Source organism: Episyrphus balteatus, chromosome 2 (assembly GCF_945859705.1).
Source record: "Episyrphus balteatus chromosome 2, idEpiBalt1.1, whole genome shotgun sequence".
NCBI classification, from domain to species: Eukaryota; Metazoa; Arthropoda; class Insecta; order Diptera; family Syrphidae; genus Episyrphus; species Episyrphus balteatus.
The window spans coordinates 23,702,212-23,713,483 of NC_079135.1; the positions used below are offsets into that span (position 1 = coordinate 23,702,212).

At 27.8% G+C, this 11,272-nt stretch overlaps 1 protein-coding gene across 1 annotated transcript in view; it reads right to left on the reverse strand.

Moving 5' to 3' along the window:
- LOC129910491 (probable chitinase 10) overlaps positions 1 to 10,505 on the reverse strand; it is a 53,599-nt gene extending 43,094 nt beyond the window's left edge. The window contains exon 1 of the mRNA XM_055987894.1: positions 9,634 to 10,505. Coding sequence (XP_055843869.1) covers positions 9,634 to 9,636 — 3 coding nt within the window. The 5' untranslated portion in view covers positions 9,637 to 10,505. The remainder of the gene's footprint in view (positions 1 to 9,633) is intronic.
- Positions 10,506 to 11,272: the final 767 nt, after the last annotated feature.

Here is an 11,272-nt window from a genome sequence, read left to right on the forward strand (position 1 = left end):
ATTATGACATCTTTTTTTTCTCTTAAATTTACTGGTTTTCTTGTTTAGTTTTTTTTTTGCTTTGTTAATTTTTTCTCAGGTTGTTTCTGTATCTTTGTTTTTTATCACAATTTTTTTTGTGAGTTTTTTTATTTGTTGAAATATTGTCATTCGTCTGAGCAACCGGCTGACCTTGTTACGATAAAAGTTTATTGCATTGCCCATATATGAAGCAACGGTCTTGTGTTGAGTTGTGTTCAGTAAAAATAATAATGAAAACAAAAAAAAAATACAACCTGATTTAAGACAGTTGGCAACTTCCATTCGAATTTCTGTCTGCGCGTAGTTATAAAAGAATTATTGTAGCACAAAAAAATTTAAAAAAAATGACTAGAATAACTAGGAACTTCCTGTTTTTTTTTTTAATTAATACACCAAGCAACAAAAACTCATAACTAAATCAACTCACGGACCTCATTTTTTCTGGAAAAGGAATTGATTTTATTTAGTTTTTTTTATTATTTAAAGTGCAAGTTATGCGTTTCTATCGAATGAATTAAATTTAATAGATTGATACCTATTATAAATATCTATATTAAATATTTATGAGGATTATTTTCTATTGATTTCTTTTTGTTCGAAATTGATTTTGGAAAGATTTGCCAATTTGTTTTTTTAATAATTTATTTGTTATATTTAATGGAAACGTTTCTAGAGATAAAACCAGTCTAGTTTGATGTGTGTCGAATGTATATTAACAGTCCGGTTTTTTTTGTTTAGAGTTAAGAAAAAGCTCAATAACCTTACAGATAGAAATTGTGATCACATGACTGGACAATCAGCAAGTGTAGGTGTAATAGAGTTATTGTTTGTCAATCATAAAACTTGAATTTTGAAGACCAAACAGGGATTGAAGTAACGGTCCAAATTAGGGTATCATTCCTATACGAAATTATAATAATTAAGACATTTCAAGAATGATGACATTAAGTGGTATTTTTGTTGTTGATATTTTGGGGGTTTTTAGAATTTAATCATAGAAGAATATTGTTTTGAAATTTTACTCTCTTAAAATTGGCTTAAATATAATTTTAAATAAACAAATATTTATTTCTATTCTTCAAATAATAGCAAACTCAATAAACATGATCTCTTGATTCCAGGGTTGTAAAAATATCAATTATCAAAGAATGCATTTGAAATAATAAAAAATATTTATTGGAAATAAAAAAAACTTTGCATTGCAAAAAAAAATATTTGCTGCAACTTTAAAAAAAAAAAATACATTAAAAAAAAATTGGTTTCGGAACTGAAAAATATTTGCATTAAAAATATTTTGCATTAAAAAAAAAACGTTATTTCAAATGAAATATATATATTTGCATTGAAAATAAAATTTGTTTTTCAAATAAAAATATTTTGCATTAAAAAATAAATTTTCTGAATTGAAAAAAAAAATCAATGCATTAAATATTTTTTTTTAATATTCATCGAATTTCTTACAATATTTACTATTTTCAGCTATGTCAATATATAATATTGAACCTAATGGACGAATATTTTAAATATGTACAAATATTTAATGCACATTTTGCATTATTTTTTTTTTACAATGCAGAAAATTTTTTATTTGCAATATTTTTTTAATGCCAATATTTTTCAGTTGCAATACAATTTTTCTTTAATTGCAATAAATAATATTTTTAAAATTTGTAATGGAAAAGTAAATGTATTAAATAAATGGTTTTTTACAATCCTGTTTGATTTATTATACCTACCATCAAACTAACCCAAAAAATCTTAACTAAATACCCAACAAATTATCTAAATAAACCATTTTGTATCTTAAAAATGAAACTCTTAACCTATTATGACACTATTTGATTGTTAAACAGTTCACTACCCTCAACCACAGTTTAATTTTCAAAGTTCGTTGCTCAACTCTTTCGTATGTCACACATCACATCACAAAATAAATACAAAAAAAAAAAAAAAAACAAAATTTCTTAAGCATCTATCAATATGTCACCTACACAAAACTGTCACAGTTACTTAGAGTCTCATATAACATTTGTTTTGAAGCCCCAGCACACACAGTAGCCATTTGAAAACTGATATATCCAATATCGCTATACCATACCACCATATCGCCACATAGACAACATTGCATCAATCCATCTCTTGAAGTATTTTTTTTTTTCTTTTTTTTTTATTCTTCAGTTGAAAAAGTTCAATAACCAGATGGAATAACGATTTAAAAGATTAAATCTGTAGTGATTTTTTTTTCGTTGTTGTTGTATTGAGAGTAGAGATATAAGTAGTATCAACTTCAACACCACAAAACACTTTTTTTACGAATCAATATTGAACGCGCTTTTGTGCAGAAAAAAAATTATGTAGTGCGAGATCACAGATACAATATCTCTCTTCTTAGTTTAATCGACTTATAAGCCGGAGTTGGTTGGTAGCGCTTATTAACCACACCATATACCATACATAGTGAAAGGTAGTCCAGACACACAGCAGAGAGTCACAAAATATATGTTCGCACTCTTTTAAAAATCAGCATAAAAATATGGTCTCATGTACATGTACAAGAGTATACCTTAATGCTCATATAAGGTTACACGGAATCACAGATAAACTCGAATATGAGTTTGAAGAAAGAAAAAAAAAAAAAAAAGATCAAAAAAACCAAATCCGCAAAATAACTTTCGATGCAAAAAATGAATAAAAAAAAAAATATATACTTTGAGGATTTTAGATACCATGGCGGCTTGTTGAAGCCAGTGTACCTGCTAAACCAGCAACCATCTGTTGCAAGTTGTGGGCTGGCAAAAGGGAGAGAGAAAGTCTCACTGTTGACGACGACAACGTCGACGATATACGAAATCAAATGAAAGTGAATGAGCTTGCAGGCTAGCTGATGGCGGCGGGTTGAAGTAGGAGTCATTTAGTATTTTTTTTCTGTGTGTGGTTGCAGTTGTAGGCACTTTCCAGATAAACACACTGGAGAAATGCATAGTCGGTGGTTTACTTGAATTTCCTGGTAATTTTGTTGCTTTGGGAGATTTTTATTTAAGTATGCTATATGATGAATGTTCAATAAAATGTTATCTCTGATTGTAAATGTCAAAAGGTAACAAAATATAATGAAAGAGATGTATTTTTTTTCGTAGAGATTTTTAAGATAAAGTTTATTTTGTAAATAAATCTACCAACTTTAATAACTTTGGACATTTGAGATTGATAAATTTTGTTTTTATGTCTCTTATTTTGTTACTACTTTCATTATGTAATGTATCTTATCTTTTTCAGTTTCTACTTTGTTTTGGGTAAAATATTGACAAGTGTAATTGAAAACTGATATTTAAACTTACAGCAAATATTTTCTAAGAAAATTTCTATTCTATATCAGAAAGAAGCATCTAAAAAGAAAAAAAAAAAAATAACCGGCAATTATTTTCAAAGTTCTTTACTCAACTCTTTCATATGTCACAAAACAGATCACATCTTATCATAACCCAATAACCGAAAACAAATAATAGTTTCAGCCAATTTTTCTGGTTTGGGAAACTGTATGTGCCACTTTTTATAGGCTTTAAAAGTAAGTTTTAAACGATTGATAAAAAAATAAGTGACGCATTAATTTAAGATGTGTTTCAAGCTTTTGATAGAATATGGCAAACAAATCTCAAGTTCAAATTTAGATATGTTCGGTGCCTTTCGCGTTAGTCATAGTTAGTAAAATTTAAAAAGAAAGGGGATATATTCAGAAGCAGATACCTGTGGACCAAAGTCTCGCAAAATGTTATCGTTTACAGATATGAGTTCATAGCAGACACCAGAAATAACAGTCAACCTTTATTTTCAACTGGTTTCCCTCTGAGAGTTACCACATTACTTTAAATAGGTTTCGGTTAAGATTTGAGATTTATTTTAAGAAATCAAAAATAAATATTATCGGTTGAGATTTGTTTTTTTATTTTTTTAAATATCAATGGTTGAGAAATGAAAAATGTCCTTTCCACTGAGATTTGAGTCGATGGGACGACAGCACAACCAATGCAATTTCGAATATTTCAGGAAACCGATGTGCTAATTGATAAATTTGCAGATGAGATTTATTTTTTTCTCTCAACGATAAATCTCACTGGTTTACCGAAAAACAAAAAAATACAAAATAAAGGTTTTTCTCAGACCTTGACCGAAATTTTTCTATTCTAAAAATAAAGGTTATTTTATGACCTTTAATTGAAAATGGCAACAAATAAGTGTTATTAAAGAACCTCACAAAAGGTTGAGATTTATTTCTGATCTCTGCTTCATAAACGGTCTATGCATTTGGTTTAAAAAACAGTATATTTTTTTTTTTAATTTTCGAAAATAAATCAAGGTTAACCCTTTGCCGTAAAAAAAACGTATTACAAAAAATTTCTCCAAATTCATCTAGTGATTACATCAAAAGAAAGCTCTCTTAATAACTGAAAACTAAAAGTTTCTTGGAGGTTTGGTTTCTGAGTTATTTCCACCCAAACATTGTTTTTTCTTACATTTTGATGCAGATATCTGCGGACCAAAGTCTCAAAACAAGTTTTAGTTTACAGAGATGAGTTCACATTGAACAGGACTATGTTTTTGGGTAAAAAAATAAAAAAAATTTATATCGGTTTTCGAGAAAAAATCAAGGTTAACCCCTGTCGAAAAAAAATGTATTCTAAAAATTTTTTTTTGGTTATTTTCGAAAAAAAAACAAAGTTAACCCCTTGTCGAAAAAAATGGTTCAAAAAAATTTTTCTTTCAAATTAACCGAGAAAGGTTAAGTTTCTGCTTCTTTACAACATAATTTATTTCTCGTGGTAGTGTTCTAGATTTAATTTTGAAATTTTACACATCAAACAAAAGATTAAAAAATAGTTACAGTTTCTAAAAACAACGCAAAGATTAATTCACGTAGTAACTCTTGAGGCGAAATTGAAGTACATAAAAAAATGTAACCAGTGGAAAAGTAAATACATAATGATAAGTGCACTTGTTACCCGAAAAATATTCTTAACTTAGTATCAAAAAAAAAAAAAAAAAATTAATTCACAGGGAGGTACTTATTTAAAAAGCTTCAATTCAATTTACTACCACCTGACCGTTTTGTTTAGCGGAGATATACACTAAAATGCAATTTATTGGAGTTTTTTGCTTCTGAGCAAATATCTAAGCTCCAATAAATATGTTTTATTTTAATATTTTCTATCGTTTTAGTTTTATTTTACTTTATTTAACTGAGTACACACAAAATGGCAGTCAGTTAAAGTAAATATTTATTTATTAAAATATTTTTTCGTTAGTATTTCGATAAAAACGATTTTGTAGCCATCTCCTTTTTAAGATGTCAAACTAATGTTAAACTGTGATATAAGTTTTTATTCATTTTCGTTAACAAAGATATAATTTCTGGAAGTTTTCGGTAAGCTGAACTCGAATCGGACGTTTATGTAAAAACAATTTTCCTTACATAAAAGAATATCGTTCGAAGTAGTCAAAAATGCGTATTTTTGCATTACCTATAATATTTCAAAAACTATAGAGACGATTAATTTTTCCAGACTTCGGATTCGAGATCAGCACACTGAAAACCTTCAGAAAAATATATTTTTGTTTCGGCAACAAAACCCTTATGTGTACTAGTGTAATTTTCTTAAAAGAAAAACATTTTTTTTTTGTTTTGCATTTCGTAAGAACTGAAATGAAAACTAACTTTCTTAAATTGTATGAGTTTTAACTTCTTAACTAATTCAAGGATATTTTGCTTTTTTTTGTAAATTCGACTGTAGTATAAATGACTTAAATTGGGAATTCCAATTTGGAGAAATCGAAAATTCTTGAAACGCATAATTCAGATTATGCTAGATTTTTTTTTTTTTTTGAATTTATGTTAAAAAGGAGAAAATTTTTCATCGTATTTTTAATCTTTTAATACAATTATCAAAATTTATTGGAGGATAAACCTTTTGCTAAGCTATTTAAGTTTATTTTATCTTTCTTTATTTTTGAATAAATAATGAATCCTAAATGCAAATGTTAAAGTTGAGCATTCAAACGCTCACCTTATTTTGCTTAATCTTTGTATTTAAAGATTGGGTGCCTGCATATGAATGGTACGTATATCGTCGTTGTTGTTATCGTGGGTTGATTTTATTATGGTTTCCTAATTTTGTATAAATCTTTTAACCAACAAAAATTCAAATTCTACGAAATTATAAAGAACTATCCTAAATCAGGTAAACTGGTTTTATATTTTATTCTTTTTTTTTTTGTTATTGATGACTACAATAATTAAGTTTGCTCGAAAACATTTTGGATAATTTCTATTTAAAGTTAACATTATGGAACTTCATATTCAATAACAAAAAACAAAAAAAAAAAACAATTCCCCTTGGTTTGATATAATTTTCCTTGTTGATCCATTTCTATACAAAATTTGAGTAGAATAATTTTACCCAAATTATATGGTTCGATGCTCAGCTCTTTTGTTTGTATGAAATCAATTTCAATATTTTTCTTTTATGTCTTAAAATCATTCAATTTTTTTTTTATTTCATCAAAATTATATGTTAATTTAAATAAATTATATCGCATTTAGCAATCAAAAGCAGAACATATTCCCTTTCTATTGTCCTCAGGATAGATATACGACAGATACGTTTACACACGTTTGTGCGTTTCTCGCATAACCTCAGGGCAATTAATATATATTTTTTTTTTCAGACATTCAAGAACAAACAAAAAAATGAAAAAAAAGAAATGAGACAAAATATTCAATATATATATTTTATGAAAATAAAACTTGAATCAAAAGGAGGAAAACCACTTCACAATCGAACTTATACGAAATAAAAAATACTTAAAAAAAAATTATAAAAAGTAGCATAAAAGTGTACTGCCTTGAAAAAGCACAACCAGCTCGGGCGGTGGATAGTTGTATTCATATCTTAAGTTAACTAATGGATTGCACCTGTATTCGTTTAATTTAAATTGTTGTTGCATGGTATGCTTGTATTAGTGGATATCAGTGACCAATATCTATATAATTTTAACCATCCAAGTCTGTCCACAGGTTTTTTAATATTTACATATTAATTTTTTTTTTTTCTGAAGTCAAATTTGTTTGAGTTTCTTAGGTGACAATATGATAGATGTCTAAACGTTTTAATAAAACTATTGTTGGTTAATGTTCAATTTTTTAATTGAGTTTAGGATTATGGGGAAAAATTAGAAATAATTTATGGTTGACAGTTTCTTTTGTCACACTCTAAATAATAAATATTAAAGTGGTTGAAAAATGTTGAAGCATATAATTATTCAATTAAAGGCATCATTAATGGTTTTTGAAACACATACAAAAAATGCGGAGTAAGATCAGTTATTAAAAAAATTAGTATCATTATACATTTTTAATACTTATTTCTAAAATTCAGTAAAGTAAGGAAATTATGAACAAAATGAAGCGCAGATCTTAAGATGTGATACAAATTTTAAATGCAATTGCAAATGTAAAGAAACGCACAGATAAATAACTGATAGCTGAAAAAATAAAATTCACGTTTTTGTCAAACGTGTGACAAAATAAAGTAAAAAAAAGATAAAAGTGTCTTAGAAAAAACAATCATTGATTTTAGAATTCATTTAATGGAAATTTTATGAGCTCTTAGCCTGGACAAACCATTTTGTCCGAAAACTTACAAAAAACCTTAAAGGCTAAAATCACCAAAGACTGTACAATTCGGGTAATTTTTCAAAATTATTTTGCATTTTTGACAACACTTTTGTCCAAAAACTTTTAGGTCAGTTCTCATATCTATAAACAAATAGGCCGAAAATCAGAAGAACATCCAAGTTTTACGAACATGGATTTCTTCAACAGAATCAATAAGGCTAGAAAACAATTATGCCAATATTAAGGTCGAATCGAATTTGAATTGAAACGAAGGGTGGTTTATGAAGTAGCCAGAACGGTAACTTTAAGCCATACTTGCTGTTTGTTGTTAGAAGTCTTTTTAGTCAAAGACTGTTTGAGATGAGACAGTCTTCGTGTTTTACTGCTTTTTTTTCAACAGAAGAGGGGCACCATAGATTTGTAGACTATGAATTTCAAGCTATTACGGTAATTAACAGCATCACATCTCCAAACTTGGCCTGCAAATCGATTGATTGGCATTCATGCCATGCCTGGTTTTAAATTTGTCAAACAACCCCTTACAGAAATATCCCTACAGGCTTTATAATTATTTAATGAGCTGTTTGTTTAAAATTTGTGCAACATTTCATGAATTTTCTGTTGCAATAAAGATTTGGTATTTAGATGCAGGCTCAATATTCGGATTTGAAAAAATATTTGCCCAGATTGAATTTATGTTTTTAAATTTTTACCCTAAAAGTGTTTGAGAGAGTTTACATTTTTGGTAAACACAACATCCAAATTCATAAGCTCCTGTACGTGTAGGTACAATTTTGATTGTTATGAGCGAACATTTCTCTTCGGATTGTCTGCTTATTGTTTCACTTTTAAGATCACTAATTTGCGGACACCAAGTCTCAAAAAATTTAAAAAGTTTATTTATTTGCGAAACGGGATTGTCACTGAACATAACAAAATTATCAGCATTTTATAATACTATTTAAAAAACATAAACATTTTGTTAAGAGTTTCAAATTTATTTTACGTGAAAAACTACACTTGGTCTTTCTAGCATCTCAAATACTAAAAATTTATTAGATTTTATTAAAAATATATTGAACGAAATATTTTAAAAAATAGTCGAAACTTATACAAATTTCTTGAAAATTTGAAAAAAAAAAATTCAACTTCAAAATTAATTATTTTTTTCTTAATCTTCTTATACAAATATTTAAGAGATATTAAACATTATACTCATTCTTCAAAATCAATAAAGTCTGTATCTATAAGATAAGGTAATTAAATGGAACTTATAATTTCTCTTCAAGAAAATCTTTAAACTTTTTTTCATTTCCATTAATATTTACATATTCCTTATTTGTATTTAAATAAAAAATGATAAATTTAGTAAAAAAAAATTTAACATAAAAAAAATTTAAATGTTTATTTAAATGTTAAGATTTGACTCAAAAATTTATAAATGGATATGACTTTAAAAGCGTTTTATTTTTTAAATTTAGTTTAAAAAGAAATAAATCCATATTAACAAAAATTATTAAAAATAAAATAAAGAATATAATAAAGGAAACCGATAAATACGATTTTAAATTAAAGTCTTGTATTTTTATGAAAAAAATTTAAAAAAAATAATTTTTTGTATATTTTCAAGATTGAAAAAACTAAGGGCCGATTTGTTCACAATCGATTATCTTTTAATCAAGGATTTTTCTATGGAATAAACCTTGGTTAAAAGATAATCGACTGTGAACAAACTGGCCCTAAGCTTAGGAAAGGGAAATTTGACTTTAAATTTTTATTCGTTAAAAAAATAATAATACAAAAATCAATCAAAAAAATGTTTAGTTAAAATTAAAACTAACACACAAAAAAAAACATCTTTGAACAAAATTTTTTTCTAAGAATTTCCTTGTTTCATATTTAAACATTTTTGCTCCCTAAAGTGGGAAATTTCAATTACTTACCATTTTTATAGAATTGTTTTTTTTTTTCAATCCAAATTCCTTCGCGAACAATTCAACTCTCAGCAAAAACTGGTATCCACAAGATAAAAAAATTTGTGTTACTTAGTTCACAAGAAATAATAAAATCTTCTTTTTCACAGAGCGTCGCGCAAAATAATAAAAAAATGTAGTACAGCAAAACAATAATAAAAAATTAGAAATCCGTGCTCACAATTACGATGATTTCTACTAATTAATTTTTCTCGCACTAGTTATTGGATTTTCTTTTCAACTTTCCTTTTTTCTTCTTACTAGAGATTACCAGATCACTAGATTGGAAATTTTGTAATTTTTTTTCTTCTTTTATTTTCAATCAACAATCGATATATGTAAATTTTTCTTCTTTTTTTTTTTATTAAAAAAAAAATGCACAAATCTTATGTTTTTATGGAGCTGTAAACAGCAAAAACTGCTTTAGCACGTCGACAGAAAAAAAAACTCACTAGATAATTATATCAAATCTACACGCACGATTGATTTCGTTGGAGTACCACAAGAGAGTATCTTAAGTCCTATACTATTTTTTTATTTTTATTTTTCGTTTGATATTTGTCCCACTTTCGATTTCGTTTCGCTGGTCCTTTTTTTGTCTTCAACAAGAACACAAAGTGTTACTTATTTTTGTATGTTTCTCACTTAATCCAAATCACTAGGCCGTTCAACGTTGTCACTCGATGGACTAGGTTACTGATACTGATTTAGTTAGCTTCAGATGCCGACAACCAAAATGGTAACAAATTCAAAATTCAAACCTCCTCCTCCTACTCCAAACGACTACGACAACGACACACTATCATAAAAACAGAGTCTTTCTATCTCGACACTCAACTTCAACTCAACAATTCGACTTGATACTATACAACTTCCAACTATACTATACCATCAATCGATTGGGCACAGCCAGCAGCAATACAGCATAACAACAACGTCAAACTAAACTAATGGTAGAAAAAATGTAAGAGAGTAGTGTCTGTCTATGCTATGACGCCAATATGACGACTATACGACCATGTACCGTATTGCTATCCCATACGAGACGAAAGACCGACACAAACTTGAAGAAACTTTTGTGAAGAATTTACCCATAAAACTGCTATACCACTCTGCATACCCCTACCATGCATTACCCACCTCAGATACTCGTACCCGTACAGAAAAGAACTACTCTTTTGCAGGCGAAATAATTATTATCAGGCAGTCCAACCGGCGCGTCAAGTTGGCGGGGAAGTTGTTTTTGAGCTTCTTACTGGTGATTTTATGGTAAGTTGGGAATATTGAAAAGGTACCGCAAACATGATTTGTATTCAGATTGCATCTCTGTTTTGGTAGCGGAGTTTTTGAAGTAATTTTCAGTACTTTTTCCATATCGATCTTCGGACAACATTGGCAACACTTTTTTTTCACAACATTTTTATACCATCTGAAATACTATGTGTGTTAATATATGCAAAAGCATAATAAACTACTCTTTTTGGTTCGAGTGTGTGTGCGTGAAAAAAGTGAATGGTAAATATATGCAATTTCATGGATCAAATCAGCTGAGATACAAAAATAAATTAAAGTTGCAAAGTTTGAAATGGATCTGGTTGGAGTTCGATTT